Source organism: Scyliorhinus torazame, chromosome 9, assembly GCF_047496885.1.
Source record: "Scyliorhinus torazame isolate Kashiwa2021f chromosome 9, sScyTor2.1, whole genome shotgun sequence".
NCBI lineage: Eukaryota > Metazoa > Chordata > Chondrichthyes > Carcharhiniformes > Scyliorhinidae > Scyliorhinus > Scyliorhinus torazame.
Window position 1 is genome coordinate 6,513,561 of NC_092715.1, and position 24,498 is coordinate 6,538,058.

Here is a 24,498-nt window from a genome sequence, read left to right on the forward strand (position 1 = left end):
CGGTGTGCACTGTTTGTACAGCATGCAGGAAACAATACTTTCACTGTAAACTAATACATGTGACAATAATAAATCAAATCAAATCAGTATTGGTCTGTCCTGAGACTTTTGCCAATATTTATACTTGTATTATCTTCCTGCTGTGTAGAGTTCCTCTTGTTCCCTATCGGATTCCCTCCTCCAGTTTCGAAGTGAAGGAGAAACCAAAAAGTGTAGTGAAGGTATCTGGAAAGGTGAAAGAAGAATCCGTGGTGATGGAGGTCGCTCCATTGACTGATGTCGATGAGTATTTGATCCTCGAGGCCTATCAGACAGCAACTTCAACTCTCTCAAACATTGTGAGTGTTCCCTTTGGGTACAATGGCAAATCTTTGATCAGCACTGTAAAAGATCATCTCTCTCATATGTCCAGCCAACACCACGCACCTCCATCCTCTGCCATTACTTATACACCTCCATCTATTTCATATCATTGGCCACACAGTTAGAACTGCCTCAAATCCTCCACATTCCGAAAATTGGTTCTAGAAATTTAGGTTTCCCTTTCTGCCCGACTCTTCTGAATCTAGAGAGCCCCAAATTGAAGATCAAGAAAGTTCTCACACCCCTGCTGAGCAAGCTGGCCACCTGATCTACAGCTCCCAATCTCTCTCCTCTTTGTGTAACAGTCACTCTTTCTCTGCCTTCCCGTCTCTGTACCCCCACTCCGACTCCCTTTCTCCATCACTCGCTCTCCATCTCTAACTCTCCGTCTCTTTGCTCTCCGACTCCCTGCTCTCCATATCCCCCTCTCCCCCGCCCCTTTCCGTCTCCCTGCTCTCCATATCCCCCTCCCCTCTCCGTCTCCCCTCTCTGTCTCCCCCTCTCTTTCTCCCCCTCTCAGTCTCCACTCCCCCTCCCCTTTCCCCTCCCCTCTCCCTATCCCCTCTCCCCCTCCCCATCCCCTCTCCCCCTCCCCATCCCCTCTCCCCCTCTCCTTTCCCCCTCCCCATCCTCTCTGTCTCCCCCTCTTTCCCCCCACACCGTCTCCCCCTCAATGTCCCCACCCTCTCTGTCTTCCCATCTCCATCTCCTTCCTCTCTGTCTTCCCCTCTGTCTTTCCCCTCTCCGCGTCCCACTCTCCAACTCTCCCCCCCCTTCATCTTACCCTTCTCCATCTCCATTTTCCCTCCATCTCTCTTTCTCCATCTTCTCTCCGTCAGCCCCCTCTCTGCCTCCCCCTCTCTGTCTTACCTTCACAATCTCATAAGAACATAAGAACAAGGAGCAGGAGTCGGCCATCTGGCCCCTCGAGCCTGCTCCACCATTCAATGAGATCATGTCTGATCTTTTGTGGACTCAGCTCCACTTTCCGGCCCGAACACCATAACCCTTAATCCCTTTATTCTTCAAAAAACTATCTATCTTTATCTTAAAAACATTTAATGAAGGAGCCTCTACTGCTTCACTGGGCAAGGAATTCCATAGATTCACAACCCTTTGGGTGAAGAAGTTCCTCCTAAACTCAGTCCTAAATCTACTTCCCCTTATTTTGAGGCTATGCCCCCTAGTTCTGCTTTCACCCGCCAGTGGAAACAACCTGCCCGCATCTATCCTATCTATTCCCTTCATAATCTTATATATTTAGAAGATCCCCCCTCATTCATCTCCCTCCTCTCTGTCTCCCCCCTCTCTCTGGGCGGGATTCTCCACTCCCACGCCAAAGTGCCCACGCCATCGTGAACGCCGTCGAGGTTCACGATGGCGCAAAATGGCCCCTATCCCGACCGATTCAGGGCCCGATAATGGGCTAGGAGTGGGGCCGCGTCATCTACACGCGCGAGGCCTCCTCACTATCGCCGCATAACTGGCGTCACCCGCGCATGCGTGGTTGCCATCCTCTCCGGGTCCGCCCCGCAAGAAGATGGCGGACGGATCTTGCGGGGCCGCGGAAGGAAGGAGGTCCTCCTTCAGAGAGGACGGCCCGACAACCGGTGGGCACCGATCGCGGGCCACCCCACATTTGAGGTACCCCCCGGTGCAGGATCCCCCCCCCCCCACCCCCGCAGGCTGCCCCCCCCAGCGTTCCCGCGCTGTTCCCGATGGCAGCGACCAGGTGTGGACGCGCGCCGGGGGGAACCCGCCGTTTTGGCCTGGCCGCTCGGCCCATCCGGGCCTGAGAATAGCGGGGGTGCCGGAGAATCGGCATTTTGGGTGTCTCCGGCGATTCTCCGGCCTGCGGCCCGTGGAACTCGGCCGGGCCGTTCCCGCCGCTTGGGAGAATCGCGGGAGGGCGTCAGACCGGCGTCGCGTGAAATTTCGGCGGCCCAGGCGATTCTCCCAACCGGCGCGGGAATGGAGAATCGCGCCCTCTGTCTCCCCCTCTCTCTCTATCACCCCATCTCTCTCTGTCTCCCCCCTCTCTCTGTCTCTCCCTCTCTCTCTATCACCCCATCTCTCTCTGTCTCCCTCCTCTCTCTGTCTCTCCCTCTCTCTCTATCACCCCAATTCTCTCTGTCTCCCTCTTTGTCTCCCCGTATCACTCCTTCTTGTCCTCTCTCACCATCTCTCTCTCTTTCTCTCTGTCTCCTCCTCTTTCTCTGTCTCCTTGAAGTCCTTGGGGGTTACTTGCTCGAGCAGTTGGGGAGAGTTTAAACTAATGTGGCAGTAGGATGGGAACCTATGTAAGGATTCAGAGCAGGCAATCAAGAAGAGAAAAAGACAGAAAGGAGTTTTAAGGAAAGTGATAGGCAGAGAAATCAAGAGCCTGTACCAGATAATAACACTGTAAAAAATCGTGGGGAAAGGACAAGGAATGTTAAAAGGACTAGGCTTAAGATTTTGTACCTGAACGCGCGGAGCATTAAAAAAAAATGGATGAATTAGTTGTTCCGATAGATGTAGATGGATATAAGATAGTCGGGATTACGGAGACATGGCTGTATGGTGACCTAGATTATGAGGGGCATGGATAGAGTGGACTGGCAGGCACTCTTTCCCAGGGTGGAGGGGTCAGTCACCAGGGGGCATAGGTTTAAGGTCCATGGGGCAAAGTTTAGAGGAGATGTGCGAGGCAGGTTTTTTACACAGAGGGTGGTGAGTGCCTGGAACGCGTTGCCAGGGGCGGTTGTGGAAGCAGATACAATAACGGCGTTCAAAAGGCATCTTGACAAACACATGGACAGGATGGGTATAGAGGGATACGGCACAAGGAAGTGCTGAGGGTTTTGGCCAAGGTTGGTATCATGACCGGTACAGGCTTGGAGGGCCGAAGGGCCTGTTCCTGTGCTGTATTGTTCTTTGTTCCTGTTCTTTTGTAAACATTGAGGGCTTTTCAGTTTTTCGGAAGACAGAAAGGAAAAGGTGGTGGAGTTGCAATGTTGATTAAAGAAGATATTAATACAATATTGAGGAAAGATAGTAGCACAGGTGATGTGAAATCTGTCTGGGTCGAGTTAAGAAACATCAAGGGGCAAAAAACATTTGTTGGGGCGGTAAACAGACCCCCAAACTGCAGGGTAATGTTGGGAATAACATTAGACCCCAGATGGGCCGAAGTCCCGCTGCTAGAATGCCTGTCCCGCCGGCGTAGATTAAACCACCTACCTTACCGGCGGGACAAGGCGGCGCGGGCAGGCTCCGGGGTCCTGGGGGGGGCGCGGGTCGATCTGGCCCCGGAGGGTGCCCCCACGGTGGCCTGACCCGCGATCGGGGCCCACCGATCCGCGGGCGGGCCTGTGCCGTGGGGGCACTCTTTTCCTTCCGCCTTCGCCACGGTCTCCACCATGGCGGAGGCGGAAGAGACTCCCTCCACAGCGCATGTGCGGGGATGCCGTGAGTGGCCGCTAACGCTCCTGCGCATGCGCCGCCCGTAGATGTAATTTCCGCGCCAGCTGGCGGGGCACCAAAGGCCTTTTCCGCCAGCTGGCAGGGCGGAAATTAGTCCGGCGCGGGCCTAGCCCCTTAAGGTTGGGGCTCGGCCCCCCAAGATGCGGAGGATTCCGCACCTTTGGGGCGGCGCGATGCCCGACTGATTTGCGCCGTTTTGGATGCCGGTCGGCGGACATCGCGCCGATACCGGAGAATTTCGCCCCAGGCTCCTGAATCTAAATAAAGGTAACAATGATGGTCTGAGGTATGAACTGGCTTTGATGGACTGGGAAACAATACTGAAAGGAAGGACAGCGGACAGGCAATGGCAGCATTCAAGGCGTGAACTCCAAAAGTTGTTTATTCCTATTTGGCACAAGAGTAGAAAGGGGGCTGTGGCCAAACCATGGCTTCCAGGGAAATTGGAGATAGTATTAGATTCAAAGGAGAGGCAAACAAATTAGCAAGAAAAAGCAATAGACCGGAGGATTGGGAACAGTTTACAATTCAGCAAAGGCAGACCAAGGGAATGATTAAGAAGGGAAAGTACAATTTGAAAGAAAACTCGCAGGGAACAGAAAAACTAACTGTAAAAGTTTCTATAGGTATGTAAAAATAGAATAAGATTAATAAAAACTAATGTAGGCCCCTTATAGTCAGAAACAGGGAAATTCATAACAGGGAACAAAGAAATGGCTGAGGAACTAAATTCACACTTTGCTTCAGTCTTCATCAAGGGAGACATGAATAATGTCCGGCGGTTCTGAGAAACACAGGTTTTGGTGAGGAGCTGAAGGAAATTAGTATCAGTTAAAAAATGGTTTGGGGGAAGTTAATGGGATTGAAAGCGGATAAATCTCCAGGGCCGGATAATCTTCATCCCAGCCCAGAGTAATTAAGGAAGCGGTCCTAGAAATAGTAAATCCATTGATGCTCATATTTCAAATTCTTTGGACTCTGGAATGGTTCCTACAGATTGGAGGGTAGCGAATATAACTCCACTATTCAAAAAGGGAGGTAGAGAGAAAACAAAGAACAATACAGCACAGGAACAGGCCCTTCGGCCCTCCCAGCCTGGGCCGATCACGTGTCCTGTCTAGACCAACCACCTGTATCCTTCTATATCCTGTCTGTCCATGTGCCTATCCAGATAAGTCTTAAAGGTCGCTAACGTATCTGCCTCAACCGCCTCACTGGGCCGTGCATTCCAGACCACCACCACCCTCTGTGTAAAAACCTTCCCCCGCACATCTCCACTGAACCTTTCCCCCCTCACCTTGAACTTGTGCCCCCTTGTAATTGTCATTTCTGCCTTGGGAAAAAGCTTCCAACTGTTCACCCTATCTATACCCCTCATAATTTTATAAACTTCTATCAGGTCCCCCCTCAGCCTCCGTCTCTCTAGGGAGAACAAACTGAGTTTATTCAATCTCTCCTCATAGCTAATACCCTCCATACCAGGCAACATCCTGGTAAACCTTTTCTGTACTCTCTCCAAAGCCTCCACATCCTGGTAGTGCGGTGACCAGAATTGGACACAGTATTCCAAATGTGGCCTAACCAACGTTCTATATAACTGTAACATAATTTTTGAGCTTTTATACTCGATATAAAGATGGAAGATTATCGAGGGGCTTTTCACAGTAACTTCATTTGAAGCCTACTTGTGACAATAAGCGATTTTCATTTTCACCTCGTCCGATGAAGGCAAGCATGCCATAGGCTTTCTTCACCACCATTTCCACCTGTGCTGCCACTTTGAAGGATCTGTGGACCTGCACGCTCAGATCTCTCTGTGTCTCTCTGCTCCTGATGGTTCTGCCATTTATTTTATAGTTCCCACCTGAATTGGATCTACCAAAATGCACCACCTCGCATTTGTCCGGGTTAAATTCCATCTGCCATTTCTCTGTCCAATTTTGCAGCCTATCCATATCCTGTTGTATTCTGTCAATCTTCATCACTATCCACAACTCCTGCAATCTTAGTATCATCCGCAAACTTGCTAATCAGACCCGCTACGTTTTCTTCCAAGTCATTTATATATATTACAAAGAGCAGAGATCCCAGAACCAATCCCTGTGGAACACCACTAGTTACAGACCTCCATTCGGGAAAACATCCTCCCACTGCTACCCTCTGTCTTCTATGGCCAAGCCCGTTCTGGATCCATCCAGCCTGACCCCATGTGATTTAATCTTTCTTTGTTTTTTTAATAAATTAATTTTTTCCAATTAAGGGGCAATTTAGCGTGGCCAATCCACCTACCCTGCACTTCTTTGGGTTGTGGGGGCGAAACCCACGCAAACATGGGGAGAATGTGCAAACTCCACACGGACAGTGACCCAGAGCCGGGATCGAACCTGGGACCTCGGCACAGTGAGGCAGCAGTGCTAACCACTGTGCCATCATGCTCCCCTTGATTTAATCTTTTGTACCAGTTGCCATGAAGGATCTTGTCAAATGCTTTACCAAAGTCTATGTAAACAACATCCACAGCCCTTCCCTCGTCAATCATTTTTGTCAACTCCTCCAAAAATTCAATTGAATTATTACTTCTCCAGCCACATTTTCCAATGGTCCAATGTCTATTTTTGCCTCTCTCTTATCATTTATATATTGAAAAAAACTCTTCCTATCTTCTTTTGTATTACTAGCGAGCTTACACTCATACTTCATCTCCTCCTCCCTTATTGCTTTTTTAGTTGTCCTCTGCTCGCTTTTAAAGGCGTCCCAATCCTCTGGTTTCCCACTAATTCTCGCCACTTTGTGTGCTTTTTCTTTAGCCTTTATGCTGTCCTTGATTTCCCTCGTCAGCCATGGATGCCTTGTCCTCCCCTTAGCATGTTTCCTCCTCCTTGGGATGAATTTCTGTTGTGCCTCCCGAATAACCCCCCAAAACTCCTGCCATTGCTGTTCCACTGTCTTCCCTGCTCGGTTCCTTGTCCAATCAACTCCGGCCAGCTACTCCCTCATGTCTTTGTAGTTACCCTTATTTAATTGTAATACTGTTACATCTGATTGCAGCTTCTCCCTCTCAAACTGCAGGGTAAATTCTATCATATTGTGGGCACTGCTCCCTAAGGGTTCCTTCACCTTAAGCTCCCTAATCAAGTCTGCCTCATTACACATCACCAAATCCAGAATTGCCTGTTCCCTAGTAGGCTCTGTCACAAGCTGCTCCAAAAAAACATCTCTTAGACATTCCACAAATTCCTTTTCTTGGGATCCACGACCAACCTGATTTTCCCAGTCCACCTGCATATTGAAGTCCCCCATGATTATTGTAATATTGCCTTTTTTACATGCCTTTTCTATCTCCTGATTTATTTTCTGCCCCACATCCTGACTACTGCTAGGGGGCCTGTACATAATTCCCATCAGGGTCTTTTTACCTTTGCGATTCCTCAGCTCTACCCACAGAGATTCTATGCCTTCCGATCCTATATCGCTCCTTGCTATCGATTTAACTTCATTCCTTCAAGCAACCCCACTCGCTTTGCCCATCTGCCTGTCCTTTCGATAGGACACATATCCTTGGATATTTAGATCCCAGCCCTGATCCCCTTGCAGCCACGTCTCTGTGATGCCCACAACATCGTACCGGCCAATTTCACTGTGCGCAACAAGCTCATTTACCATGTTCCGTATACTGCGCGCATTTAGGTACAACCTCAATCCTGCATTGACCACCTCCCTTCTCACACTTGTCCCCTTTTTTGCTCTGCCTGAGGTTAGATTCTTGTCACCTTCTATACTCTCTTCTATTACGTGGGAAACTTTACTAAACTCTCCTGAGCCCTTGGCTCCTTTAACTAGTTTAAAGTCCTCATTAAGCTGCACTCCACCATCTCCTGCTAATCTCCATACAACTGCCGCCCCCCCCCCCCCCCCCCCCTTCCCCGCCACTATTTAGTTTAAAGCCCTATCTACAGCCTAGTTATGTAATTCACCAGGACTCTGGTCTCTATCGGGAACAGCTCCCTCCTTCCCCAGTACTGGCCAATGTCTCATCAATTCAAACCCATTTCGCCCACACCAATCTTCGAGCCACGCATTTACCTCTTTAATCTTATTGACCCTGTGCCAATTTGCTCGTGGCTCAGGTCGGAATCCAGAGATTATTACCCGAGTCTTTGGCCCTGGTCTGCCCAGTATTTACAGTCACCAGGTTTGAAAATTTAAACACAATTACTGTTTATTAATAACAAGAACTGTAATGAAATATGCAGCAAATACAACTGGTTCACTGTTATCTAATTCCTAATTCCCCACTTTAACTTGCATCCCACCCTCTACATGCAGACACACACACAGACAGGCTGACACACACACAGGCAGACAGACACACACACAGGCAGACACACACACAGACAGGCTGACACACACACAGGCAGACAGACACACACACAGGCAGACACACACACAGACAGGCTGACACACACACAGGCAGACAGACACACACACAGGCAGACAGACACACAGACAGGCTGACACACACACAGGCAGACAGACACACACACAGGCAGACACACACACAGACAGGCTGACACACACACAGACAGGCAGACACACACACACACAGGCAGGCAGACACACACACAGGCTGACACACACACAGGCAGACACACACACAGGCAGACACACACACAGGCAGACACACACACAGGCAGACACACACACAGGCAGACACACACACAGGCAGACACACACACAGACAGGCTGACACACACACAGGCAGACAGACACACACACAGGCTGACACACACACAGACAGGCTGACACACACAGACAGGCTGACACACACACAGGCAGACAGACACACACACAGGCTGACACACACACAGACAGGCTGACACACACACAGGCAGACACACACACAGGCAGACAGACACACAGGCAGGCTGACACACACACAAGCAGACAGACACACACACAGGCAGACACACACACAGACAGGCTGACACACACACAGGCAGACAGACACACACACAGACAGGCAGACACACACAGACAGGCAGACACACACACAGGCAGACACACACACAGGCAGACACACACAGGCAGGCTGACACACACACAGGCAGACACACACACAGACAGGCTGACACACACAGACAGGCTGACACACACACAGGCAGACAGACACACACACAGGCTGACACACACACAGACAGGCTGACACACACAGACAGGCTGACACACACACAGGCAGACAGACACACACACAGGCTGACACACACACAGACAGGCTGACACACACACAGGCAGACACACACACAGGCAGACAGACACACACACAGGCAGACACACACACAGGCAGGCTGACACACACACAAGCAGACAGACACGAGCACAGAGGGGAGGAGAGGGGTGAAAATCATCAGTAAAAGGAAAAAGCTTCTGTTTCAGATGGTGTTCTTTTACCTTGCTCCTCTTCAAACCTTGCTTTCAATCCGAGGCTTTACTGTCGATTCAGTCAGGTCTCTTTAGTTTCAGGAATACAGAACTCGGAGACAGAGAGAGACAGGGAGACAGACAGAGAGAGACACACACAGAGAGAGGGAGAGACAGACAGACAAAGAGAGAGAGTCCTTCTCCCTGTGATGTTAGGAGACAAACTGACACTCCTTGGGAATCTGAACATTATTCCACTGGGATAGAATCCAATCATCACCTGTTACCTGGCAGACTACAGCCTTTTGGGCCAATTCATTGACCACCAGCCAGTCAATCAGACCGAGTCCCTCCCCATCTCTCCCTCTGGTGCCGAGAAGTCTGAAGCTCCTGTTCAAACCAGCAGAGACAAGCAGAGTGTTCTGTCCTGCAACTTCTGGATTCATCATTCTCTGTGCTGCTTGACTTAAAGCACCTGACCGTTAATCATCCATGGATCAAAAATGATAACGGCAAAATAAAGGGAAGGGGAAATAAAAGAATAAACAGGAAGAACCCTTACGCCAGTTTGGAGGGTTAGTTCCGTTATTTGTAAAAATGGAAAAGTCTAATCAAAATATATATAAAAATAAATAGAATCCAATAAAAGTGACAAATTGGATTGAAAACAGGTTCAGAGATAGAAAGATAATGGTGATGAGTGTTTTTGTGACTGAGTATAGATTTCCAGATGATGATTTTATTTCTTGACTTCCTTGAGGCAATCCTTCTCTGGTGATATGCATCACTTTAAATACACAAGGGGTTAATATAACGACACTACACCTAGCTAGGCACTAGAGGGAACACCAGAGACATGACACACAGACATTTAACCAATAGGCCAGTAAGATAGGACACGACCAATGGGCATTCAAGACACATCCAGAGGTGACACTACCACAGGGGGGCATTACACCAATCCATATAAAAGGACACAGCACACATGCTCAGTCTCTTTCCAGTGGAGACACTTAGTGAGTACAGACAGGGTTGATTGAAACACATCACACCCACCACGTGGATTGTAGCAGACTGGTTAGTTAGTCTGAGTGGCTATCGCAGGGTTAACAGGAGAGTCGAATCCAAGTAAGAGAATTGTTAATAGTTTAATACATGTGTTAAAGCTATCTCCAAGTCTGAACCTTCCTTTGTCAGAGAGCACATCAAGGAAGCAGCTTATACCACACCAAGAGCATAACAAAACAACCGCTATACAATTTATTTGCAATTACACATTCCAAGCTCGCACCTCACAATCCAGCTACCACAGTTTTGATCTTGGTCTATCGATAGGGGCTCAAGTGGACCAATCCCTGGTTAATGGCCACAATCTACATGCAATAAACCCAATTCACATGCAATTAACATTCTCTTCCCATTTCTACCTTATTCCTTTTCTCTCGGTTTCAGATCCAAACAGTCGTGAAAATCAAGGAGGAAGATGAGAAGAACGAACAGAAGCTGAAAGAAGAAAAGGAAAAAGAACTACAGAAATCAGCTGGAAAAGAGCCAAAGAAAAAGGGAGGGAAGTCGGCAGATAAGAAGAAAGGTCCGCGTCACTGCAACTGGGCTGGATTGGGAATACGGGAAAGGGCTGGATTGGGAACATGGGGAAGGGCTGGATTGGGAACATGGGGAAGGGCTGGATTGGGAACATGGGGAAGGGCTGGATTGGGAATATGGGGAAGGGCTGGATTGGGAACATGGGGAAGGGCAGGATTGGGAACATGGGGAAGGGCTGGATTGGGAACATGGGGAAGGGCTGGATTGGGAACATGGGGAAGGGCTGGATTGGGAATATGGGGAAGGGCTGGATTGGGAATATGGGGAAGAGCTGGATTGGGAATATGGGGAAGGGCTGGATTGGGAATATGGGGAAGGGCTGGATTGGGAATATGGGGAAGAGCTGGATTGGGAATATGGGGAAGGGCTGGATTGGGAACATGGGGAAGGGCTGGATTGGGAATATGGGGAAGGGCTGGATTGGGAACATGGGGAAGGGCTGGATTGGGAATACGATGGGGAAGGGCTGGATTGGGAATATGGGGAAGGGCTGGATTGGGAACATGTGGAAGGGCTGTATTGAGAATATGGGGAAGGGCTGGATTGGGAACATGGGGAAGGGTGGATTGGGAATATGGGGAAGAGCTGGATTGGGAATGTGGGGAAGGGCTGGATTGGGAACATGGGGAAGGGCTGGATTGGGAATATGGGGAAGGGCTGGATTGGGAACATGGGGAAGGGCTGGATTGGGAACATGGGGAAGGGCTGGATTGGGAACATGGGGAAGGGCTTGATTGGGAACATGGGGAAGGGCTGGTTTGGGAATATGGGGAAGGGCTGGATTGGGAATATGGGGAAGGGCTGGATTGGGAATATGGGGAAGAGCTGGATTGGGAAAATGGGGAAGGACTGGATTGGGAATATGGGCAAGGGCTGGATTGGGAATATGGGGAAGGGCTGGATTGGGAATATGTGGAAGGGCTTGATTGGGAATATGGGGAAGGGCTGGATTGGGAATATGGGGAAGGGCTGGATTGGGAATATGGGAAGAGCTGGATTGGGAACATGGGGAAGGACTGGATTGGGAATATGGGGAAGAGTGGATTGGGAATATGGGGAAGAGTTGGTTTGGGAACATGGGGAAGGGCTGTATTGGGAATATGGGGAAGGGCTGGATTGGGAACATGGGGAAGGGCTGTATTGGGAATATGGGGAAGAGTTGGTTTGGGAACATGGGGAAGAACTGGATTTGGAATATGGGGAAGTACTGGATTGGGATATAGGGAAGGACTGGATTGGGAAAATGGGGAAGGACTGGATTGGGAACATGGGTAATGGCTGGATTGGGAATATGGGGAAGGGCTGGATTGGGAATATGGGGAAGGACTGGATTGGGAATATGGGGAAGAGCTGGATTGGGAATATGGGGAAGGGCTGGATTGGGAATATGTGGAAGGGCTTGATTGGGAATATGGGGAAGAGTGGATTGGGAATATGGGGAAGGACTGGATTGGGAATATGGGGAAGAGTGGATTGGGAATATGGGGAAGAGTTGGTTTGGGAACATGGGGAAGGGCTGTATTGGGAATATGGGGAAGGGTGGATTGGGAATATGGGGAAGAGTGGATTGGGAATATGGGGAAGAGTTGGTTTGGGAACATGGGGAAGGGCTGTATTGGGAATATGGGGAAGAGCTGGATTGGGAACATGGGGAAGGGCTGGATTGGGAACATGGGGAAGGGCTGGATTGGGAACATGGGGAAGGGCTGGATTGGGAACATGGGGAAGGGCTGGATTGGGAATATGGGGAAGAGTGGATTGGGAATATGGGGAAGGACTGGATTGGGAATATGCGGAAGAGTGGATTGGGAATATGGGGAAGAGTTGGTTTGGGAACATGGGGAAGGGCTGTATTGGGAATATGGGGAAGGGTGGATTGGGAATATGGGGAAGAGTGGATTGGGAATATGGGGAAGAGTTGGTTTGGGAACATGGGGAAGGGCTGTATTGGGAATATGGGGAAGGGCTGGATTGGGAACATGGGGAAGGGCTGTATTGGGAATATGGGGAAGGGTGGATTGGGAATATGGGGAAGAGTGGATTGGGAATATGGGGAAGAGTTGGTTTGGGAACATGGGGAAGGGCTGTATTGGGAATATGGGGAACGGCTTGATTGGGAATATGGGGAAGGGCTGGATTGGGAACATGGGGAAGAGTGGATTGGGAACATGGGGAAGGACTGGATTGGGAACATGGGGAAGAGTTGGATTGGGAATATGGGGAAGGGCTGGATTGGGAATATGGGGAAGGGCTGGATTGGGAACATGGGGAAGTGTGGATTGGGAACATGGGGAAGGGCTGGATTGGGAACATGGGGAAGGGCTGGATTGGGAACATGGGGAAGGGCTGGATTGGGAATATGGGGAAAGGCTGGATTGGGAACATGGGGAAGGGCTGGATTGGGAACATGGGGAAGGGCTGTATTGGGAATATGGGGAAGGGCTGGATTGGGAACATGGGGAAGGGCTGGATTGGGAATACGGGGAACGGCTGGATTGGGAATACGGGGAAGGGCTGGATTGGGAACATGGGGAAGGGCTGTATTGAGAACATGGGGAAGGGCTGGATTGGGAACATGGGGAAGGGTGGATTGGGAATATGGGGAAGAGCTGGATTGGGAATATGGCGAAGGGCTGGATTGGGAACATGGGGAAGGGCTGGATTGGGAATATGGGGAAGGGCTGGATTGGGAACATGGGGAAGGGCTGGATTGGGAACATGGGGAAGGGCTGTATTGGGAATATGGGGAAGGGCTGGATTGGGAACATGGGGAAGGGCTGGATTGGGAATACGACGGGGAAGGGCTGGATTGGGAATATGGGGAAGGGCTGGATTGGGAACATGGGGAAGGGCTGTATTGAGAATATGGGGAAGGGCTGGATTGGGAACATGGGGAAGGGTGGATTGGGAATATGGGGAAGAGCTGGATTGGGAATATGGGGAAGGGCTGGATTGGGAACATGGGGAAGGGCTGGATTGGGAATATGTGGAAGGGCTGGATTGGGAATATGGGGAAGGGCTGGATTGGGAATATGTGGAAGGACTGGATTGGGAACATGGGGAAGGGCTGGATTGGGAATATGGGGAAGGGCTGGATTGGGAATATGGGGAAGGGCTGGATTGGGAATATGGGGAAGAGCTGGATTGGGAACATGGGGAAGGGCTGGATTGGGAACATGGGGAAGGGCTTGATTGGGAACATGGGGAAGGGCTGGATTGGGAATATGGGGAAGGGCTGGATTGGGAACATGGGGAAGGGCTTGATTGGGAATATGGGGAAGGGCTGGATTGGGAATATGGGGAAGGGCTGGATTGGGAACATGGGGAAGGGCTTGATTGGGAATATGGGGAAGAGCTGGATTGGGAATATGGGGAAGAGCTGGATTGGGAATATGTGGAAGGGCTTGATTGGGAATATGGGGAAGAGCTGGATTGGGAATATGGGGAAGGGCTGGATTGGGAATATGGGAAGAGCTGGATTGGGAACATGGGGAATGACTGGATTGGGAATATGGGGAAGAGTTGGTTTGGGAACATGGGGAAGGGCTGTATTGGGAATATGGGGAAGGGCTGGATTGGGAACATGGGGAAGGGCTGTATTGGGAATATGGCGAAGAGTTGGTTTGGGAACATGGGGAAGGACTGGATTTGGAATATGGGGAAGGGCTGGATTGGGAATATGAGGAAGTACTGGATTGGGATATAGGGAAGGACTGGATTGGGAAAATGGGGAAGGACTGGATTGGGAACATGGGGAATGGCTGGATTGGGAATATGGGGAAGGGCTGGATTGGGAATATGGGGAAGGACTGGATTGGGAATATGGGGAAGAGCTGGATTGGGAATATGGGGAAGGGCTGGATTGGGAATATGTGGAAGGGCTTGATTGGGAATATGGGGAAGAGTGGATTGGGAATATGGGGAAGGACTGGATTGGGAATATGGGGAAGAGTGGATTGGGAATATGGGGAAGAGTTGGTTTGGGAACATGGGGAAGGGCTGTATTGGGAATATGGGGAAGGGTGGATTGGGAATATGGGGAAGAGTGGATTGGGAATATGGGGAAGAGTTGGTTTGGGAACATGGGGAAGGGCTGTATTGGGAATATGGGGAAGGGCTGGATTGGGAATATGGGGAAGGGCTGTATTGGGAATATGGGGAAGGGTGGATTGGGAATATGGGGAAGAGTGGATTGGGAATATGGGGAAGAGTTGGTTTGGGAACATGGGGAAGGGCTGTATTGGGAATATGGGGAAGGGCTGGATTGGGAATATGGGGAAGGGCTGTATTGGGAATATGGGGAAGGGTGGATTGGGAATATGGGGAAGAGTGGATTGGGAATATGGGGAAGTGTTGGTTTGGGAACATGGGGAAGGGCTGTATTGGGAATATGGGGAACGGCTTGATTGGGAATATGGGGAAGGGCTGTATTGGGAATATGGGGAAGGGTGGATTGGGAATATGGGGAAGAGTGGATTGGGAATATGGGGAAGAGTTGGTTTGGAAACATGGGGAAGGGCTGTATTGGGAATATGGGGAAGGGCTGTATTGGGAATATGGGGAAGGGCTGGATTGGGAACATGGGGAAGAGTGGATTGGGAATATGTGGAAGGGCTTGATTGGGAATATGGGGAAGAGTAGATTGGGAATATGGGGAAGGACTGGATTGGGAATATGGGGAAGGGCTGGATTGGGAAAATGTGGAAGGGCTGGATTGGGAATATGGGGAAGAGTTGGTTTGGAAACATGGGGCAGGGCTGTATTGGGAATATGGGGAAGGGCTGGATTGGGAACATGGGGAAGGGCTGTATTGGGAATATGGGGAAGAGTTGGTTTGGGAACATGGGGAAGGACTGGATTTTGAATATGGGGAAGGGCTGGATTGGGAATATGAGGAAGTACTGGATTGGGAATATAGGGAAGGACTGGATTGGGAAAATGGGGAAGGACTGGATTGGGAACATGGGGAATGGCTGGATTGGGAATATGGGGAAGGGCTTGATTGGGAATATGTGGAAGGACTGGATTGGGTATATGGGGAAGGGCTGGATTGGGAATATGTGGAAGGGCTTGATTGGGAATATGGGGAAGAGTGGATTGGGAATATGGGGAAGGACTGGATTGGGAATATGGGGAAGAGTGGATTGGGAATATGGGGAAGAGTTGGTTTGGGAACATGGGGAAGGGCTGTATTGGGAATATGGGGAAGGGTGGATTGGGAATATGGGGAAGAGTGGATTGGGAATATGGGGAAGAGTTGGTTTGGGAACATGGGGAAGGGCTGTATTGGGAATATGGGGAAGGGCTGGATTGGGAATATGTGGAAGGACTGGATTGGGAACATGGGGAAGGGCTGGATTGGGAATATGGGGAAGGGCTGGATTGGGAACATGGGGAAGGGCTTGATTGGGAATATGGGGAAGGGCTGGATTGGGAATATGGGGAAGAGCTGGATTGGGAATATGGTGAAGGACTGGATTGGGAAAATGGGGAAGGACTGGATTGGGAATATGGGCAAGGGCTGGATTGGGAATATGTGGAAGGGCTGGATTGGGAATATGGGGAAGGGCTTGATTGGGAATATGGGGAAGGGCTGGGTTGGGAATATGGGGAAGGGCTGGATTGGGAATATGGGGAAGAGCTGGATTGGGAACATGGGGAAGGACTGGATTGGGAATATGGGGAAGTGTGGATTGGGAATATGGGGAAGAGTTGGTTTGGGAACATGGGGAAGGGCTGTATTGGGAATATGGGGAAGGGCTGGATTGGGAACATGGGGAAGGGCTGTATTGGGAATATGGGGAAGAGTTGGTTTGGGAACATGGGGAAGGACTGGATTTGGAATATGGGGAAGGGCTGGATTGGGAATATGAGGAAGTACTGGATTGGGAATATGAGGAAGTACTGGATTGGGAATATAGGGAAGGACTGGATTGGGAAAATGGGGAAGGACTGGATTGGGAACATGGGGAATGGCTGGATTGGGAATATGGGGAAGGGCTGGATTGGGAATATGTGGAAGACTGGATTGGAAATATGGGGAAGGGCTGGATTGGGAATATGTGGAAGGGCTTGATTGGGAATATGGGGAAGAGTGGATTGGGAATATGGGGAAGGACTGGATTGGGAATATGGGGAAGAGTGGATTGGGAATATGGGGAAGAGTTGGTTTGGGAACATGGGGAAGGGCTGTATTGGGAATATGGGGAAGGGTGGATTGGGAATATGGGGAAGAGTGGATTGGGAATATGGGGAAGAGTTGGTTTGGGAACATGGGGAAGGGCTGTATTGGGAATATGGGGAAGGGCTGGATTGGGAATATGTGGAAGGACTGGATTGGGAACATGGGGAAGGGCTGGATTGGGAATATGGGGAAGGGCTGGATTGGGAACATGGGGAAGGGCTGTATTGGGAATATGGGGAAGAGTTGGTTTGGGAACATGGGGAAGAACTGGATTTGGAATATGGGGAAGTACTGGATTGGGATATAGGGAAGGACTGGATTGGGAAAATGGGGAAGGACTGGATTGGGAACATGGGTAATGGCTGGATTGGGAATATGGGGAAGGGCTGGATTGGGAATATGGGGAAGGACTGGATTGGGAATATGGGGAAGAGCTGGATTGGGAATATGGGGAAGGGCTGGATTGGGAATATGTGGAAGGGCTTGATTGGGAATATGGGGAAGAGTGGATTGGGAATATGGGGAAGGACTGGATTGGGAATATGGGGAAGAGTGGATTGGGAATATGGGGAAGAGTTGGTTTGGGAACATGGGGAAGGGCTGTATTGGGAATATGGGGAAGGGTGGATTGGGAATATGGGGAAGAGTGGATTGGGAATATGGGGAAGAGTTGGTTTGGGAACATGGGGAAGGGCTGTATTGGGAATATGGGGAAGAGCTGGATTGGGAACATGGGGAAGGGCTGGATTGGGAACATGGGGAAGGGCTGGATTGGGAACATGGGGAAGGGCTGGATTGGGAATATGGGGAAGAGTGGATTGGGAATATGGGGAAGGACTGGATTGGGAATATGGGGAAGAGTGGATTGGGAATATGGGGAAGAGTTGGTTTGGGAACATGGGGAAGGGCTGTATTGGGAATATGGGGAAGGGTGGATTGGGAATATGGGGAAGAGTGGATTGGGAATATGGGGAAGAGTTGGTTTGGGAACATGGGGAAGGGCTGTATTGGGAATATGGGGAAGGGCTGGATTGGGAACATGGGGAAGGGCTGTATTGGGAATATGGGGAAGGGTGGATTGGGAATATGGGGAAGAGTGGATTGGGAATATGGGGAAGAGTTGGTTTGGGAACATGGGGAAGGGCTGTATTGGGAATATGGGGAACGGCTTGATTGGGAATATGGGGAAGGGCTGGATTGGGAACATGGGGAAGAGTGGATTGGGAACATGGGGAAGGACTGGATTGGGAACATGGGGAAGAGTTGGATTGGGAATATGGGGAAGGGCTGGATTGGGAATATGGGGAAGGGCTGGATTGGGAACATGGGGAAGTGTGGATTGGGAACATGGGGAAGGGCTGGATTGGGAACATGGGGAAGGGCTGGATTGGGAATATGGGGAAAGGCTGGATTGGGAACATGGGGAAGGGCTGGATTGGGAACATGGGGAAGGGCTGTATTGGGAATATGGGGAAGGGCTGGATTGGGAACATGGGGAAGGGCTGGATTGGGAATACGGGGAACGGCTGGATTGGGAATACGGGGAAGGGCTGGATTGGGAACATGGGGAAGGGCTGTATTGAGAACATGGGGAAGGGCTGGATTGGGAACATGGGGAAGGGTGGATTGGGAATATGGGGAAGAGCTGGATTGGGAATATGGCGAAGGGCTGGATTGGGAACATGGGGAAGGGCTGGATTGGGAATATGGGGAAGGGCTGGATTGGGAACATGGGGAAGGGCTGGATTGGGAACATGGGGAAGGGCTGTATTGGGAATATGGGGAAGGGCTGGATTGGGAACATGGGGAAGGGCTGGATTGGGAATACGACGGGGAAGGGCTGGATTGGGAATATGGGGAAGGGCTGGATTGGGAACATGGGGAAGGGCTGTATTGAGAATATGGGGAAGGGCTGGATTGGGAACATGGGGAAGGGTGGATTGGGAATATGGGGAAGAGCTGGATTGGGAATATGGGGAAGGGCTGGATTGGGAACATGGGGAAGGGCTGGATTGGGAATATGTGGAAGGGCTGGATTGGGAATATGGGGAAGGGCTGGATTGGGAATATGTGGAAGGACTGGATTGGGAACATGGGGAAGGGCTGGATTGGGAATATGGGGAAGGGCTGGATTGGGAATATGGGGAAGGGCTGGATTGGGAATATGGGGAAGAGCTGGATTGGGAACATGGGGAAGGGCTGGATTGGGAACATGGGGAAGGGCTTGATTGGGAACATGGGGAAGGGCTGGATTGGGAATATGGGGAAGGGCTGGATTGGGAACATGGGGAAGGGCTTGATTGGGAATATGGGGAAGGGCTGGATTGGGAATATGGGGAAGGGCTGGATTGGGAACATGGGGAAGGGCTTGATTGGGAATATGGGGAAGAGCTGGATTGGGAATATGGGGAAGAGCTGGATTGGGAATATGTGGAAGGGCTTGATTGGGAATATGGGGAAGAGCTGGATTGGGAATATGGGGAAGGGCTGGATTGGGAATATGGGAAGAGCTGGATTGGGAACATGGGGAATGACTGGATTGGGAATATGGGGAAGAGTTGGTTTGGGAACATGGGGAAGGGCTGTATTGGGAATATGGGGAAGGGCTGGATTGGGAACATGGGGAAGGGCTGTATTGGGAATATGGCGAAGAGTTGGTTTGGGAACATGGGGAAGGACTGGATTTGGAATATGGGGAAGGGCTGGATTGGGAATATGAGGAAGTACTGGATTGGGATATAGGGAAGGACTGGATTGGGAAAATGGGGAAGGACTGGATTGGGAACATGGGGAATGGCTGGATTGGGAATATGGGGAAGGGCTGGATTGGGAATATGGGGAAGGACTGGATTGGGAATATGGGGAAGAGCTGGATTGGGAATATGGGGAAGGGCTGGATTGGGAATATGTGGAAGGGCTTGATTGGGAATATGGGGAAGAGTGGATTGGGAATATGGGGAAGGACTGGATTGGGAATATGGGGAAGAGTGGATTGGGAATATGGGGAAGAGTTGGTTTGGGAACATGGGGAAGGGCTGTATTGGGAATATGGGGAAGGGTGGATTGGGAATATGGGGAAGAGTGGATTGGGAATATGGGGAAGAGTTGGTTTGGGAACATGGGGAAGGGCTGTATTGGGAATATGGGGAAGGGCTGGATTGGGAATATGGGGAAGGGCTGTATTGGGAATATGGGGAAGGGTGGATTGGGAATATGGGGAAGAGTGGATTGGGAATATGGGGAAGAGTTGGTTTGGGAACATGGGGAAGGGCTGGATTGGGAATATGGGGAAGGGCTGTATTGGGAATATGGGGAAGGGTGGATTGGGAATATGGGGAAGAGTGGATTGGGAATATGGGGAAGAGTTGGTTTGGGAACATGGGGAAGGGCTGTATTGGGAATATGGGGAACGGCTTGATTGGGAATATGGGGAAGGGCTGTATTGGGAATATGGGGAAGGGTGGATTGGGAATATGGGGAAGAGTGGATTGGGAATATGGGGAAGAGTTGGTTTGGAAACATGGGGAAGGGCTGTATTGGGAATATGGGGAAGGGCTGTATTGGGAATATGGGGAAGGGCTGGATTGGGAACATGGGGAAGAGTGGATTGGGAATATGTGGAAGGGCTTGATTGGGAATATGGGGAAGAGTAGATTGGGAATATGGGGAAGGACTGGATTGGGAATATGGGGAAGGGCTGGATTGGGAAAATGTGGAAGGGCTGGATTGGGAATATGGGGAAGAGTTGGTTTGGAAACATGGGGCAGGGCTGTATTGGGAATATGGGGAAGGGCTGGATTGGGAACATGGGGAAGGGCTGTATTGGGAATATGGGGAAGAGTTGGTTTGGGAACATGGGGAAGGACTGGATTTTGAATATGGGGAAGGGCTGGATTGGGAATATGAGGAAGTACTGGATTGGGAATATAGGGAAGGACTGGATTGGGAAAATGGGGAAGGACTGGATTGGGAACATGGGGAATGGCTGGATTGGGAATATGGGGAAGGGCTTGATTGGGAATATGTGGAAGGACTGGATTGGGTATATGGGGAAGGGCTGGATTGGGAATATGTGGAAGGGCTTGATTGGGAATATGGGGAAGAGTGGATTGGGAATATGGGGAAGGACTGGATTGGGAATATGGGGAAGAGTGGATTGGGAATATGGGGAAGAGTTGGTTTGGGAACATGGGGAAGGGCTGTATTGGGAATATGGGGAAGGGTGGATTGGGAATATGGGGAAGAGTGGATTGGGAATATGGGGAAGAGTTGGTTTGGGAACATGGGGAAGGGCTGTATTGGGAATATGGGGAAGGGCTGGATTGGGAATATGTGGAAGGACTGGATTGGGAACATGGGGAAGGGCTGGATTGGGAATATGGGGAAGGGCTGGATTGGGAACATGGGGAAGGGCTTGATTGGGAATATGGGGAAGGGCTGGATTGGGAATATGGGGAAGAGCTGGATTGGGAATATGGTGAAGGACTGGATTGGGAAAATGGGGAAGGACTGGATTGGGAATATGGGCAAGGGCTGGATTGGGAATATGTGGAAGGGCTGGATTGGGAATATGGGGAAGGGCTTGATTGGGAATATGGGGAAGGGCTGGGTTGGGAATATGGGGAAGGGCTGGATTGGGAATATGGGGAAGAGCTGGATTGGGAACATGGGGAAGGACTGGATTGGGAATATGGGGAAGTGTGGATTGGGAATATGGGGAAGAGTTGGTTTGGGAACATGGGGAAGGGCTGTATTGGGAATATGGGGAAGGGCTGGATTGGGAACATGGGGAAGGGCTGTATTGGGAATATGGGGAAGAGTTGGTTTGGGAACATGGGGAAGGACTGGATTTGGAATATGGGGAAGGGCTGGATTGGGAATATGAGGAAGTACTGGATTGGGAATATGAGGAAGTACTGGATTGGGAATATAGGGAAGGACTGGATTGGGAAAATGGGGAAGGACTGGATTGGGAACATGGGGAATGGCTGGATTGGGAATATGGGGAAGGGCTGGATTGGGAATATGTGGAAGACTGGATTGGAAATATGGGGAAGGGCTGGATTGGGAATATGTGGAAGGGCTTGATTGGGAATATGGGGAAGAGTGGATTGGGAATATGGGGAAGGACTGGATTGGGAATATGGGGAAGAGTGGATTGGGAATATGGGGAAGAGTTGGTTTGGGAACATGGGGAAGGGCTGTATTGGGAATATGGGGAAGGGTGGATTGGGAATATGGGGAAGAGTGGATTGGGAATATGGGGAAGAGTTGGTTTGGGAACATGGGGAAGGGCTGTATTGGGAATATGGGGAAGGGCTGGATTGGGAATATGTGGAAGGACTGGATTGGGAACATGGGGAAGGGCTGGATTGGGAATATGGGGAAGGGCTGGATTGGGAATATGGGGAAGGGCTGGATTGGGAACTTGGGGAAGGGCTTGATTGGGAATATGGGGAAGGGCTGGATTGGGAATATGGGGAAGAGCTGGATTGGGAAAATGGGGAAGGACTGGATTGGGAATATGGGCAAGGGCTGGATTGGGAATATGTGGAAGGGCTGGATTGGGAATATGGGGAAGGGCTGGATTGGGAATATGGGGAAGGGCTTGATTGGGAATATGGGGAAGGGCTGGATTGGGAATATGGGGAAGAGCTGGATTGGGAACATGGGGAAGGACTGGATTGGGAATATGGGGAAGAGTGGATTGGGAATATGGGGAAGAGTTGGTTTGGGAACATGGGGAAGGGCTGTATTGGGAATATGGGGAAGGGCTGGATTGGGAACATGGGGAAGGGCTGTATTGGGAATATGGGGAAGAGTTGGTTTGGGAACATGGGGAAGGACTGGATTTGGAATATGGGGAAGGGCTGGATTGGGAATATGAGGAAGTACTGGATTGGGAATATAGGGAAGGACTGGATTGGGAAAATGGGGAAGGACTGGATTGGGAACATGGGGAATGGCTGGATTGGGAATATGGGGAAGGGCTGGATTGGAAATATGGGGAAGGACTGGATTGGGAATGTGGGGAAGAGCTGGATTGGGAGTATGGGGAAGGGCTGGATTGGGAATATGTGGAAGGGCTTGATTGGGAATATGGGGAAGAGTGGATTGGGAATATGGGGAAGGACTGGATTTGGAATATGGGGAAGGGCTGGATTGGGAATATGAGGAAGTACTGGATTGGGAATATAGGGAAGGACTGGATTGGGAAAATGGGGAAGGACTGGATTGGGAACATGGGGAATGGCTGGATTGGGAATATGGGGAAGGGCTGGATTGGAAATATGGGGAAGGACTGGATTGGGAATGTGGGGAAGAGCTGGATTGGGAGTATGGGGAAGGGCTGGATTGGGAATATGTGGAAGGGCTTGATTGGGAATATGGGGAAGAGTGGATTGGGAATATGGGGAAGGACTGGATTGGGAATATGGGGAAGAGTGGATTGGGAATATGGGGAAGAGTTGGTTTGGGAACGTGGGGAAGGGCTGTATTGGGAATATGGGGAAGGGTGGATTGGGAATATGGGGAAGAGTGGATTGGGAATATGGGGAAGAGTTGGTTTGGGAACATGGGGAAGGGCTGTATTGGGAATATGGGGAAGGGCTGGATTGGGAACATGGGAAAGGGCTGTATTGGGAATATGGGGAAGGGTGGATTGGGAATATGGGGAAGAGTGGATTGGGAATATGGGGAAGAGTTGGTTTGGGAACATGGGGAAGGGCTGTATTGGGAATATGGGGAAGGGCTTGATTGAGAATATGGGGAAGGGCTGTATTGGGAATATGGGGAAGGGTGGATTGGGAATATGGGGAAGAGTGGATTGGGAATATGGGGAAGAGTTGGTTTGGAAACATGGGGAAGGGCTGTATTGGGAATATGGGGAACGGCTGTATTGGGAATATGGGGAAGGGCTGGATTGGGAACATGGGGAAGGGCTGTATTGGGAATATGGGGAAGGGCTGGATTGGGAACATGGGGAAGAGTGGATTGGGAATATGGGGAAGAGTTGGTTTGGAAACACGGGGAAGGGCTGTATTGGGAATATGGGGAAGGGCTGGATTGGTAACATGGGGAAGGGCTGTATTGGGAATATGGGGAAGAGTTGGTTTGGGAACATGGGGAAGGACTGGATTTGGAATATGGTGAAGGGCTGGATTGGGAATATGAGGAAGTACTGGATTGGGAATATAGGGAAGGACTGGATTGGGAAAACGGGGAAGGACTGGATTGGGAACATGGGGAATGGCTGGATTGGGAATATGGGGAAGGGCTGGATTGGGAATATGGGGAAGGGCTGGATTGGGAATATGTGGAAGGGCTTGATTGGGAATATGGGGAAGAGTGGATTGGGAATATGGGGAAGGACTGGATTGGGAATATGGGGAAGAGTGGATTGGGAATATGGGGAAGAGTTGGTTTAGGAACATGGGGAAGGGCTGTATTGGGAATATGGGGAA

General features: G+C 50.4%; 1 protein-coding gene across 3 annotated transcripts in view; it reads left to right on the forward strand.

The window, feature by feature from the left end:
- spef2 (sperm flagellar 2) overlaps positions 1–24,498 on the forward strand; it is a 941,194-nt gene that overhangs the window by 719,529 nt on the left and 197,167 nt on the right. For all 3 annotated transcript variants that reach the window (XM_072515585.1, XM_072515587.1, XM_072515586.1), the window contains 2 exons: positions 149–338; positions 10,699–10,837. In XM_072515585.1, the coding sequence (XP_072371686.1) occupies positions 149–338; positions 10,699–10,837 (329 nt within the window). The remainder of the gene's footprint in view (positions 1–148; positions 339–10,698; positions 10,838–24,498) is intronic.